Here is a 13,819-nt window from a genome sequence, read left to right as displayed (position 1 = left end):
TTGTCTCTGTCAGAACTGTGCCCACGGCTTCTTACTCATCAGTGTTTCTGTTTAGACCCACTTAATCCTCCTCACGAGTCTTCAGCCCCAAAGTAAAGGTTCCCTTACTTTGTCCAGGAGTTTTCTCTTGCCTCGTACAAGCGGAGGTGCTGTGGTCACTCTGATCCCTTCTGAGGGCAACACTCAGGCTTTTCCTCCAAGGTGCACTCATGTTTTCTTTTTTATGTTTTTGTTTTGTTTTTTTTTTTTACCTTTGAGAGAGACAGAGTGTGAGTGGGAAAAGTGCAGAGAGAGAGAGGGAGACACAGAATCCGAAGCAGGCTCCAAGCTCCATGCTATCAGCACAGAGCCCGACGCGGGGCTCGAACTCACCAACCGCCAGATCGTGACCTGAGCAGAAGTCGATGCTTAACCAACTGAGCCACCCAAAGTGCACTAATATTTAAATGAAACAAATGTCCCTGTGGTCCATGGGGCAACAAGGACTTCCAAGTAGGTAGAGGCAAAGATAAGAAAGAATCTTCTGGACAGAGGGCCATAAACCGTGTCCCTCCTGTGGGCTGAACCAAATGGTCTTCTTGAGGCCCAACCCCTGCGCCCTCAGGCTTGTAGCTGGTTGCAGTCTCCACCAGGCCCTTTCTTTGTAAACTTTGAGAAGAAGTCCTCAGTGGCTGGCGAAAGGGGCCTCAAGAGAGCTGAGGGGGAAGCCTAATCTTTCCCCAACATGAAAATGAATAAAAGAGGGGCGCCTGGGTGCCTCTGTCGGTTAAGCGGCTGACTTCAGCTCAGGTCATGATCTCACGGTCCGTGAGTTCGAGCCCTGCGTCGGGCTCTGTGCTGACAGCTCAGAGCCTGGAGCCTGTTTCGGATTCTGTGTCTCCCTCTCTCTCTGACCCTCCCCCGTTCATGCTCTGTCTCTCTCTGTCTCAAAAATAAATAAACGTTAAAAAAAAAAAAAAAGAAAAGAAAATGAATAAAAGAAAGCTCCTTCAAAACAGAATCAGGGGCACCTGGGTGAACCAGTAGGTTGGGCGTCCGACTTCAGCTCAGGTCATGATCTCAAAGTTCTCAAGTTCAAGCCTCACATCAGGCTCTGTGCTGACAGCTCGGAGCCTGGAGCCTGCTTCAGATTCTGTGTCTCCCCCTCTCTCTGCCCCTCTCCAGCTCATGCTCTGTCTGTCTGTCTCTCCCTCTCAAAAATAAACATTAAAAATTTTTTAATAATATATTTTTTAAGTTTATTTATTTATTTTTGAGAGAGAGAGAGAGAGAGAGAGAGCATATGCAGGGGAAGGGTAGAGAGAGGGAGAGAGAGAATCCCAAGCAGGCTCCACACTGTCAGCACAGAGCCCAACACAGGGCTCAAACTCCAAAACCTTGAGATCATGACCTGAGCCAAAGTGAAGAGTCAGACGCTTAACCGACTGAGCCACCCAGGCTCCCTCGCACGGTATTTTCAAGGCCTGTCCGTGTTGTGACACGTAGCACTACTTGGTTCCTGTTTATGGCTGGATAATACTCCGTTGGATGGGTACAGCATCTTTTATTTCCAGATGATGGAGGAAAGTTGCTTGTGGGAAGGTGGTTCTTCACTTTTCCTTCTAATTCCCCACGGGAAAGGGTGGAAGAGATCCTTACAGAAAGCGGGCCCCGGACCACCCGTGCTCCCCTCCTCATCTGGTGGGATCCGAGTTTTGGGCACATTCCAGGTGAATTCTTCCAGGTTGACTCTTGGGCTGGTCCAAGGTCAGACACAGGGCAAATTTTCAAGTAGCAATTTCTCGCTCCCAGGGTTTATCACTGTCAAAGTTCTGGGAGAGCAAGAATGCCAAGGCCTTGGCCCCCCTCACCCCGCCCCCAACCAAAGCCATCCTGGGTAATGCACAATCGAAGTGCAACAGCGTGTTTGCTGTGCAAACTCTGCTCTGAGGCGGCTCCCCAGCCCTGAACCTCCGCTGAGCGACCTTTCTCTCTGGCCGAGGGGAGCTTCCTGCTTCCTCCTCGGGTCTCGCCTCTGCTCGGTGCTCCCCCCCTCCCCCGGAGCCTGGTGGCCAGAGTCTCCGAGATGGGAGAAGTGCATAGGAGAGGTAGGGATCCACACGCCCTCCTGTGCTTATTCTGTGTCCCCCAGCTGGAATCCTATCCAATCTACTATCTCGAGGTCATCGTTCAACATTCAGACGGAGTAGGGCTTAGCAGCAGATTTCCAGGGAATCAAGCCTCTAGCATTTCAGGCCCTTGCCTGCCCTTGGAGGCTTGCCCTCTGCCCTCGGCTCAGTCTGTGTCTGGCCCTTCATCCCCCATGTGGAGGGCTCCCCGTGCTGGCCCGCCTGGCTTCCCTCAGGCCCTCCTCTTGCTCAGCTCAGCGAGAGCCTCGGACTGGTGACATCTCCCCTGCCAGGTCCCCTTCCTCTGCCCTACCTTCAACTACCATTCTCTTAGATGGGAGGGTCTTTTTTTGTTTTTTTTCCACCACGACAAAGTCCATCCAGCAGAAGTAGATGTAACTTGTGTAATTCGAGATTCTCACGCTCACAAACAAGGGCAGTTCTGCACTTTCCCACTGCTGCTCTGCCCTGGGGGGGGCCCCTCCTGGACCCTCAGGGCTGCCATTGACTTTGTGTATGGCTCTCCCCATCTCCAGGGCCCCCGAGGCCCTTCCCCCGGTGAGGAAGAACCTGCAAGGAGACGGTGGGGTGAGCACTGGGGTGTGGGGACTCTGGGAGGAGAGGGTCTGTGGGAGGTGGCAGCTATAGAAGCCCACGTCCCAGAGACCCCTGAGACCCTCACCAGCCCGCCTCCCCCCAGGAAGCGCCGTCGCTGCTTTTCATTCATTCATTCGTTCGTTCATTCAGAAAATGTCTGTTGAGCACAGCTCTAGGCCGGGCACAAGACACAGGAAACAACCACGGTCTCTGTCCTCCAGCAGCTCATGGTCCTTTGTTTACCATACAACAAAGGGACCCCTTAGCTGATAAACTGGTAATGAATTAATTAGTTAATCGACCGGGGCTCTACTTCAGATGACCAGAAACTTCTCAATCCCCTGGGGGCCCTCTCTTCCAATCTGCCGAGGTGTCCCAGCATCCTCCCCATCCACAGCATGGATCCAGGCTTGGGTCTTGAAAGCCAGCCAGGCTGCCACATCCAGTGTCTCCACCCTGAAGATGTAGGGAGGGGTCTGGGCCACGCAGGCCCTCCCCCCCACGTCCTCCTCCAACTCCCTTCTGCCATCAGTGGCAGCCAACAGTGTGGACGGCAGGAGGGCAAGGCCTTGTGTAATTTGGGTCTGGAGAGGAGCTGCCACGGGAGGCAGGTAGCCCACCAACATCCTTTGTCATGTACTCAGTATCCCCTGGTACTTGGGCTTGGTACCCTGGTACTGGGCTTGGTCTGTGATGAGAAGAACCCTGGCCCCCATACCCTGAAGCCAGCCCTGTGAGACAACAGTCTCTGGCCCCAGTGAGTGCAGGGGTCTGTGGCCGACAGGCTGTGAGGCAGGTGCACGCACCTGGCCGTGAGCTGGGTCCAGAGCCCTGCTCCTGCCCTCCTTCCACCTCACCTCCACCGGCAGGCCTGGGTCCTTCTCAGTCCCTGGGCCTCATGCCCCAGGGATGCAATCTGCTGCGTGTTGAGCACAGGAGTGGAGCTTAGGTCCTGGGAAGTGAGGCCACGGAGAGACAGGCTGGGGGAGAGGCCTCCGGAGAGGCCACCATCATCCGTCCTGTAGGTGCTCCGGCCCGGTTCCCACTACTCAAACCTGGGACACAAGCAGGACTCAGGCGCTGCCCTTCCTTCTCTCTTGGGTAGAAGCTGACCTAGGCACGGGTGTCCCCTAACAGCAGGTGCCAACTCGGTGCCTGAGGTGTGTTTTTGTTCTGATGGATGCAATGGGGGCAGGGGTGCACTTGAGCGGCTCTTGAAGGAGATGTTGAAGTCACCAGACACCAGAGGAGAAGCGGAACATTCCCCATAGAGGAAGAGCCTGGGCAAAGACACACGTGGCATCTTCCACACACTGTGGGCAAGTCCTGAGGCCGGGAAGCCTGGTGGGGAGCATGGAAGAAGCAGAGAAAGAGTGGGCAGGTGCTTTTCGTTCCCTGCCAAGGTTTGGGCTTTCCCTTTTGGGGCCGAGAAGCGCTGTTGGGGAGCACAGACCAGGTAAATGTGCCGCCTAGAGAGATGACTGGTAGAGATGCCAGGGTGGATTTTACGGGGAAAACTGGAGGCAGAGAGAATAGGTTGGCAGCAGTTGCCATAGGCCATGCTGGGCAGGCTGATTGCTTAGACTTGGCCATGGCTGCAGGGAGAAAGGACAGGAGAAGAGACAAAAAGTCTACATTGCTCTTGAGCTTCTGAATTTGATCCTGGGGGTGGTGGAAGCTGAGAACGTGGAGATTCGGTGGGGGGGGGGGGGGGGTGAGGCAGCGCCTCCAGGGCTGTGTCCAGGAGCACAGGTGGGGGGCAGGAGCATCCCATCATCCTCTGGCCCCGCCCACCTCCGTGGTCCCACTCCGGGAGAAGCTGGGAGAGATGTCTCACTGGAAGACGACAGCAGCTTCTAGGAAAGAGGTATCTAGGTGGGACGGCACCCATAGGGACAACTAAGTATTTCTCCTGTGCTCCTTAGGGGGACAGATTTCTTTCCACAGGTGGAAGAATTGTCCCTCTAAGCCTCTGGTTGAATCTAACACTTGGGGACATCTGGGGAATCTGTTTTGAGAAGGGTGCATCTTGACCCTTCCATGCCATCCCCAGATTGGTCACTAGATGGCACCAGACTCCACCCGTCGGGAAGGAAGGGTCCCGAGATTGAGGGGAGGTAAGGCTGTCACTGAAGGGGCCAGAATCCTGAAGGGGTCTCCATTTCACCTAAACCTGGCCTAATTTGATTCTTCTGGAACACATCTTCGTTATGGATATATTATTCTCATAAGTAGATTCTTTTTATAATTATGAAGAACCTATTCCCGAATGTAAAGAATTCTCACAAATCCACTTTTCTTACCCCCTCCCACCTTCCCCTTTCTGCTCTTCAGTCTTTAGGGGGAAAATGCAGCAGGGAATTGGAGCAGAGGCCAATTATACATTCCTCAGCCTTCCGGTATAAAAAATGAGAATTGTTCCTGTTTGATTCACTGGGGTCTGCAGACCGGCCAGCTCCCTGGGGGGGGAGGGATGGGGCTACAGGTGGCGTCCCCCTCTCCACTGTGCTGAGACACGTGGCCGGCACCTCCCCCAGGCTGGCTCTGCCTGCAGGGGGCGCAGCAGGGTTGGGAAAGGCCCGGGACACCTGCACGACCGGCGGCGGCAGCCATGGGCAGTATCTGGAGACCCACAGAAAAAGGATGGGCAGATTGGAACCCCGGACGTGGACAGGAGCTCTATGTCCAGCAGCTGAGCCTTGTCCAGAGCCTGGGCAAGAGATTCATTGGCTGCAGGAAGGGGCAAAAGTCAGCAAGAGCAGGCAACAAGGTCCGTCAAAGGAGCTGAAAACAAAACCTACGACCCCTAAGTGGGGCCCAGGCCTGGCCTGAGTGGCCTTGCAGTAAAGGCTGCGCTGAGCACCCCTGAGCAAGGCTCTCGCAGATCAAGCGTAAACGAGGGAGGGCGGGAGCCCCCAGGGCCTCAGGAACCTCAGGAACCTCAGGAACAATGTGTTTGGAGGCTTCTGGGAAACACAGGATACAACGTACTTTCATCTTCCATTTTGCATTTTTTCTAGGCGAGGACTTGAGGTGAGGAGGGGCCATGGGGACAGCAACCTGGCACTTAGGGGATGCTCCGGGCCCTGGGTTCAGACACAGCCTCAGGGCCATCCTGATATGGACTTTTCACCCCACACGTGGGGGTCTGGTGGACACCAAGCAAAGGGGACTCAATTGCGGAAACGGGAGTTGTCCTGTCACAGTGGAGTCCCTACCCAGACACCGGCTCACGGCTCCCTGCCTGTCTCCAACCCAGCCACGCGCCTGAGTCACATACCTGAGCGGCACCTTCGCTGTGCACACTGCTTGTCACCCTTCATTCAAAAATACCCTGAATCTACTTTCTCAAAAAGATTGCCCTAGATGGGAGGACAGCAATGGCATCTTTCCCCACCTGGAAAAGGCCCAGTCCCGCCCCCCTCCCTGCCCCTGGGTCCCCATCCTGACACAGCAGAAACACCACAGCCGCTCGCCCCTTGTTCATGCTTTTATTCTGCAGCCTCGGGCATCACCACGCTGTCCTGGGTGGGCCTGGGGCAGAGTCCAGATGCGAGGGGCTTAGAGCGACTGTGTTTTAGATGACAATGGAGGCCAGTGACACAACTCCCAGACAGACAGCTTTGAACTTCAGGAAGCCCTCACTGTCTGGAGAAGACGCTGTCTCTGGGTGTGGTGCCTGTGCAGCCTGGGCCCGCAGTGGTGGTTGCACGCCTGTATCCAAAGTCAGTGTCCCTGCCTGCTGCCTCCCCACCCCCCACCTGACACCCCCACCCCCCACCAGCTGGGCAGAAGCCCTTGGTCCTCAAGGTCACAGACATGCTCCCAGGGACCGATCCTTGGGAAGGAGCTGTTTGAGGTTACTCCCTAATTGCCTCCTAAAACGTCAATAGCTGATTAGATCAAATGGCCGCCGCTTGCATTTTAGAGCGAGGTAGTAGGAATTGGGGGCTTCCCTGCTTAACTGGTAAGGCGTGCTGGGAGGGGTTCGAAGGCCATGCAGCACTGGCCTGGTGGCTTCCCACGCCTGCCATGAGGTCACCGCCTACTGCGCCCCGGGAAGGGCTGACCTTGGGCCCGTGGCCTACAACCGAGGGGTTAGTCAGTCAAAGGAAGATGGCCGACTCCCGGGTTGACAGTCACAGGCCTCACAGAAAGGGCCTGAGGCTCAGGCCAGAGACGCAGAGCAGCGCACCCAAGGGGCTGTGCAGGTTCAGGCAGAGAGCACATGCGGGAGGAGGGACAGATGGGCCCGGAGAAGAGGACAAGTCACCTCTAAGGAGCAGACAGGTGAGTGAGGCAGGAGCTAAGGGAAAACAGTGTCCTTCCGATCACGTACAACCCCTCAGCCAGCCGTAACAGCTGCTGCCAGGACCACGGTCCTCGGCTGGGACGCCCTCAGGCCAGCCTGGCGGACCATGTGCGGGTGTCTGCATGAATGCACAGATGTAGGCTAGGAAGGAGGGATGGGGGGAGGCAGCTTGGGGCCTGGGGACTGGGGACGGGGTGGTGGGGGAGCTGGGCCATGTGGCAGAAATCAAAATCCATAAGAGACCCCCCACCCCCCCCACAGGCTGTTCTCATGCAGAGGCCCAGCGTGTGTGCCGACAATAGCCAGGCTCCTAAAAGTTGATGTTTTTCAAGTCCGTGGAGCAGCGGTACCTGCCGTCCGGGCACCTGGAGCACAGCAGGTTGGGCAGGCAGGGGCAGGTGTGGTGCTGGCGTTTTCTGAAGAAGGGGACCTGGAGAAAGAGGAGAAACACGATGACACCTTCACCATAAGGGAGGTGGGCTTCCCGCAGGGGCCCCGGCCAGCCCAGCCCTGCCCAGTGTCTCACCCCTCCACCCAGCACAACAATCACAGTTATTGCAGAGGAGGAAACTGAGGCAAGAGTGGCTGAGCGATATGCCAAGATCACACAGCTGATTTGGGGAGGAGTCAGGATTTGAACCCGGGCAATGTGGCCCTCGAGACGATGTAATCGGCCACAATACTGTGCTGTCCGCTCCAACCTTAAAGTCCCAGAGCTGCCTAGCCAAGTCCCCTCGCTGACCTGACACCCACGTGAATGCATGCACACCCACGTGAATGCGTGCACACACGGTCGTTGACTGAATCTCACTTACAGTTCACTTAGCGTGCGCTTGATGTTGGGTACTGGGGACGCAGCCGTGGACAGGACAGACACTGCCTCTGCCCCGTGACTCTCACCCAGAGGCTAGACCACTGAGGCTTCCTCAAGAGAGGGTGAATAGGAACGGTTGTGACCACAGACAGCGTCAGACTGCCCCCGGTTCCAATCCCAGGTCTGCCAACTTCCCAGCGGTGTGAAAACCGGCGAGTCCTTTAATCTTGGTGTCTCAAAAATGGGTGTTATTATCCTCAAAATGGGTTCATAATAGCACCTACCACAAATGGTTGTGAAGAGGTTTAAACTATATATTTGCAAAAGCAGGTAGTCTGAAAAGTGGCACGCGGTTATATTGTCACCGGTGTCCCTTTTGGGAACGGAGGTCTGCAGCCGAACCACCTGACACACCCTGACGCGGCAAGGACTGCTGTGCTGTCCCGAGGGTCTTGGCTCAGCTGCATCTCCCCCCCATTCCCCAAGCAGCTGCAATGGCGGGGTGGGGGGGTGACTACAGGATGATGCTCTGACCCCAGAAGAAACCAGGGCTCCCGGTGTAGGCATATCCCCCAGGAGAGCACGAAGGACTCCTGAACCACAGGAAGCCGGGGAAGGTGACAGACACACGGGTCCCTGTACACACCTGTGGCTGCTCCCGTACCTGGCCGTTCAGAAGCAAAGACCTCGTGGCCCTTCGATGCCCCCTGGGCTGGGAGCAGGGCGAGAGTCAGGTGCTTGGGGCCCCAAAGAGTGAGCGCCTCCTTAAAGTGTATGCGCTGGGCACGGGCCTTGCCTCACCCTAACCAGGCCTTGGATGGAAGGCCCTTCCATGAGTATTACTGCATATTCTTGAGGGAGGGGTCCAGGGGCACAGGCCATTCGGGATCCTTTGAGAATCTGAGTTCATATTCAGATCTGAAAGAGACTTCAGGGGTAATCATTCTACTTGCCTGGTTGTATACAGCGCCCGAGGCCCAGAGAAGTCCTGCTAATTGCCCAAGACCACACAGCAGAGGAGCAGCTGGGGTCCCAGCCCACAGATCTAACAGGCTGTGTGCTTAGTGCCCCCCTACTCTACCCCAGGCTTTCTCCAAAAAGCAAGGAGGCAGTGCCGAACACCCGTAAGATGATCCTAGAGTCAGTCTGAAAATCGGGGTCCAGTCCCAGCTGTGTCGCCGGCTCTCTGCCCTGAGCAAGTCTGTGCAGTACCTTTCGGCTGCCCGGGTGACACTCATCTCCTTCCCGCCCCAGCGGGGTGCACATCCGAAGCCCACGCAGCCACAGGCTGATGGCGCAGCAGGTGCCCGTCCCACACTGCACATCCCGCTCACAGGCCTGAGAGGGGAGACAGGAGTCGTTAGTGCCCATTAGCGCCCCTCAAGAGAAACCGGAAGGAAGAGGTACATCCGAAAACCCTGGTGGCCTCACACCTTGGGCAGCTCATTCTTGCTCCTGCTCCGCTCACGACAGGATGCTCAGGCCTCCGCGGGGCAGCAGAACTGCATCTGAGGACCACCACCCCCCCGAACCAAGCTCCACTGAGGCTGCCCAATAGGGGGGCAACTCTCCTGACAACCTTAGAAGTTAGGAGACATGGCCCTTCCAGCACTGGGAAATGCTCAAGGGACACGGGTGACATCAAATTAATTTGAATTCCCAAAGGCGGGAGGGGAATTGATGGCCCAAGCCCCTAGGTGGTCAGTGCTGAGTCTCCTGTGACCAGACTCTCCAACCTTGACCCCACACCCGGGGTTGGTGCTGGCCCCCACCTCGGCCCTCACCGGAATCCCCGCCTCAGCCGGGGGCCGGTGCCCCCTGAGAAGCGGTGTCTCCCCCAGTGCTTCTCAGCAGGCCTCTTTGAACCCCAGATAGGGATGGACCCCTCTGGGTTGGGCTCCAAACAGGAGCTGGGCGGCCTTGCCTGGTTTCTGGAAGTTGCCATTTGAAAAGAAGGCCACACAAGCCTGCTTGAAACAAAATCGACCTCTGAGCTGCTCCAGACTCAAGTGGGGCCACGATAGAGAAGCACCCAATCTTTCCACTTGCAGGAAAGCTTTGTGGCTTATCTGAGCTGAGATTCGCAAGTGGGTTTTGGTTCACTCTTCTCCAACAGAAGGCCATGGGGCAGGCTCTCGCTGCCTGCCTGGGACCTGGCAGGAGCGGGAGGCTGCCCACTGGCTCAGCCCCAGGAAGGAAAGTGGGGGCGCAGGGTCTGCTTGTCACCCAGAAGAGGTGCAGGGGGCAGTCACCTGGCCATGCAGGTCTCCAGCCCAGCAAGGGTACATCTCGCACACTGACCAGGGTTGGGGCCAAGCAGGCCCTACCTGACTCTTCTCCCACAGAGTTGGGACATCATTGTCCCCACTCTGGCAGGAAGGACCATCCAAGCCCGAATTTGGGATGGTCACTATGCAGGGAGCAAGGCCATATGACGATGTCCTACCAGCCTCTTCTTGGGAGTCCCCCCGGGGCAGCCCCTGGGCATGGAGAATGGAGGGAAGTCCTGACCCCCTCAGCACTGGGTCCCACACTCTCCTGCACATGTCTGCCATGCATTTCCTTCCACCCTAGATTTCTCCCTCACTGTGCTTTTCAAAAGGTCCAGCTGAAGTGTTTGCTAGAAAGGCATTTTCCCACCGCCACTCGGCCAGATGTTGGAGCTCACACAGTGAGGTAACCTGGGCATCAGCGTGAACCCTCAGCCCCCATCCCTCTCGGTGGCTTCTGTCTCTCTTTCTCAGCCTCCCCGATGGTCAAGCTACACAGTAGGAAGATTCAGAGGCTGACATTCATTAGGTATAATTTTGCCCTAACAGTGTTATTCATGCTCCGGGTCTCAAAAGCATTGACTTGCCTTTAATATTTGTTCGTCTTTGAAACTCAGTCTTTTTCCTTTAAAAAGGAGAAGAAAGAAGTTTTCCTTTCTGTGAACATTAAAACTAATACGATTCCAGGAATTGTTTGGCATTTTTCTACGTTTTCATTCTCTATGTAAAAAGTTGAGGGACTTCGGAAAAAAATAATAAATTTCCCTCTTTTTTTTTTTTCCTCTAGCGGCTTTTATCTGGAAAGCTCTCTGGTAAAGTATTACTCTCTGTTTTAGTAAGAATGGTCCCACCACTGTAACACATTTGAGGGTGGTTCCGGTTAAAGCCAAAATGCTACAAGAGAACCATAATCCGAGTGTTTTGAATTCTAAGACAGGCAGCGCCTGTGTGTGGCAAACGTCCCTTGGGAGACGAGATTTCTGCTTGGTACCCGGTGCTCGTTTTTGGGTGCACCCAGCCAAATGTTCTTATCAGAACTGGGCACGGCTAAAATACATAAAAAATAAAGGGAAGAAAGAATTTCAAGGCAACCTTTCTTAAGAGTGGAAAAAGCAGAGGTTAAATGCCCCCAATGAAAGCTAATAAGGTCACTGCGTTCAATCAAGTCATCATGCTGTGTAAACTAAACTTGACATGTGGACCACATTGTATATGAAAACCAAAATTTTCACAAAAGATAAATCAAGGGGTGCTAACCCACTTTAGAGAGGAATTTCTTATTACACAATAGGAATCTTCATGTTACCAGAGGTCGAAACGTCAAAATGTTTGATGTTCTCTTAATGCAGTTGGAAATTAGATTTGGTTTACACACAGCTGCTCAAAAGTGGATCCCGTCTAGTGGAGTGAGGTCTAACTAATCCGAAAATCATGTGGAACACCTCTCTAAAATGCCGGCTGACGCCCCAGTTTTTTTGGCTTGCCCCCTGCATGGTCGCTGGCTCCCATCCCGTGCAGACCCTGACATCCCCCCCCAAACCCAGGGCGTAGAGGAAGTTGGACGACTTACCCCTGTGATCACGGCACAGTCCGACACAGTCACCAGAAGGAACATGATTGAGACTCGCATGGCCCCTTTCATGGTCACTTGGGGTGAAGGCACAACGCCTCCCGCTCCACTGCCTGTCGCTGGCTTCCACTCAGCCTCGTGTGCCAGCTGGGAAGGCCAGGCGTCCGGCCCCCTCCCTCCTCCCAGATTTATACGGTCCGATCCAGGCTGCCTATGGGTGCCTGTCTCTGCTCTTCCCTTCCCCGTCACCAGTGTTATTCAGATGATCGCAGGGACGAACGTGAGACCTGAATCCCTGATGACATCAAATCACCATCAAAACCAATAAAAATGAACACATCGGGACGCTGACTGGCTCCAGCCCTGCCAGGAACACAAAGATGCAGTCAGTTACATACATTTCCCTCCATAGTCTTTTCTGCCTCTGGGGCATCTTTCTCCTTTGCTCAGGGCAGGGGTGAGGCGGCTCTGGCAATGAATTAAGAGGTTTACAACATCACCATCTATCCTTCTCTGCTCCAAACCGTGCAACATGCGGGATCATCACAATTAAGCCAACAAGAATGATCTAGGCATTTACCATCGACTGTGTGTTCAACACCGAGTTGGTGGCCGAGAGGACACAGGTGGGTAAGGGAGTGTCCCTGTTCCTCTAGGTGAAAATTCCAATAGGGAGAAATGAGACAGTAAGAGAGCAAGGCCAGGTTTGTGGGGTTGATGTCTCTGAGAGGCACACCTAAGGAATTGTTCTCTAAGAAGCTCAGGAGAAACACCGAGTGTCACCTGTACAGGAATCAAAGGGCAGAAGATGAGCTCGTGCCCAGATCTCTGTAGAGAAGCATGCTTGGGCCGGGGTGCAGCTAACAGGGGCCAGGAGCCTCACTGCTGCCTTCCTGGTTTGGGGGTGAACATGACAGTGGGTGAGCAAACATGTTGGGTTCAGGTGCCAGCTTTGTGGGACGCTGACTTCAGGCACGGGCCCTCCTGCTAGGAGAGGAAGCCCTGGTCCCAGACTTCTCACCGCAGCCAACCCAGAGAGAGCTCCCGGAATCCTGTACCAGACAATCTGCTTCTCTCTGCAAGGATAAAAGCTATTGCTTCCAAGGTAAGCTTTGCAATATGTTAATAGATGTTACACACACCAATAAATAAATACAAGATGTCTACAGTCAATGCTTTGGGAAACACTGATTACAGAAGTTCAACCAGGATTTTTACTGCGGGACTTTTCAGAGCCTTTCTTAGGCCACCAAGCAGGAAATGTAATTTGCAGTATTTTCCAAACGGAGTCACCCATCGAATGGCTTTTTTCTCGGAGTGTCTCAGGAAAATAGGGTTTTCACATAAAAACACTGGCAGGCACTTAAAAGTGCAGAGAGAGGTGAGCTAGCACAGAAGCTAAGAGTTAGACCCCAGAGACAAGACATTTTGACCTCTGGTCCCAGACGGCTCATTAGTTTTATGACCCTGAGAATATGGTCAGTCTCTCTAAACCTCAGTTTTCTCATCTCTAGCATGGCGGTGATAGTACCACTCACATTATGGGGTTTTGTGAATATTCATCCATTTATTTATTCATTGGCTCTATATTTATTCACATTGAAGGTACGGCTCTTGGTGCTGGAAATAAAGCAGTGAACAAAGCAGGGTCCCTGCTCTCATGGAGCTTTGCTTTTAGTGCGGAGATCAGTAATAAACAACCAAACAAATAGATTAATAATAAAATGGCTAAGGGTGCTGAGTTCTATTAGAAAGGAACAGAAGTCAGCAGAGCTTAACGAGTGATATTTGGGATGGGGCGAGTGTCTCTCTGAAGAGACGCTACAGAAGGCCTAATAAAGTGAAGGGGTGCTCTGGGCAGGGCCCGGGAGGAAGAACCAGTACAAAGGCCCTGCGGCAGGGCCTTCTTGTCCAGTTCCGGAGCAGCAAGGAGGGTGATGATCAGGGGAAGCGGGGAGAGGGGTGCAGCTGGAACAGGAGCCTTGCAGGACGTGGTGTGGGCCTGACGGCAAGTGTGCCTGGGTCTTTGGGGAGGGACAGGATGTGATTTCTACTGTGAAAGGATCTCTCTGGCTGCATATGGGAGATTAAATGAGATGGCGGGTGTGACAGGCTTATCACTACGCCTGGTACAGAGTAGCGTTTGCT

General features: G+C 54.3%; 1 protein-coding gene across 2 annotated transcripts; it reads right to left on the bottom strand.

The window, feature by feature from the left end:
• Positions 1–7,325: 7,325 nt before the first annotated feature.
• On the bottom strand, positions 7,326–11,896 carry PROK1 (prokineticin 1). 2 transcript variants are annotated; one of them, XM_007076401.3, is made up of 3 exons: positions 11,672–11,896; positions 9,044–9,169; positions 7,326–7,447 (listed from the first exon to the last, which is right to left on the bottom strand). In XM_007076401.3, exons 1-3 carry the CDS (start codon positions 11,741–11,743, stop codon positions 7,328–7,330), a joined length of 318 nt encoding a protein of 105 aa, XP_007076463.2. In that variant the 5' UTR covers positions 11,744–11,896; the 3' UTR covers positions 7,326–7,327. The 2 variants fall into 2 exon arrangements, with proteins under 2 accessions (XP_007076463.2, XP_042852538.1); XM_042996604.1 differs by lacking the exon at positions 7,326–7,447 and having other exon boundaries at positions 8,780–9,169.
• Positions 11,897–13,819: the final 1,923 nt, after the last annotated feature.

Source organism: Panthera tigris, chromosome C1 (assembly GCF_018350195.1).
Source record: "Panthera tigris isolate Pti1 chromosome C1, P.tigris_Pti1_mat1.1, whole genome shotgun sequence".
In the NCBI taxonomy this organism is placed as follows: domain Eukaryota; kingdom Metazoa; phylum Chordata; class Mammalia; order Carnivora; family Felidae; genus Panthera; species Panthera tigris.
This window is presented reverse-complemented; position numbering and strand designations above follow the sequence as displayed.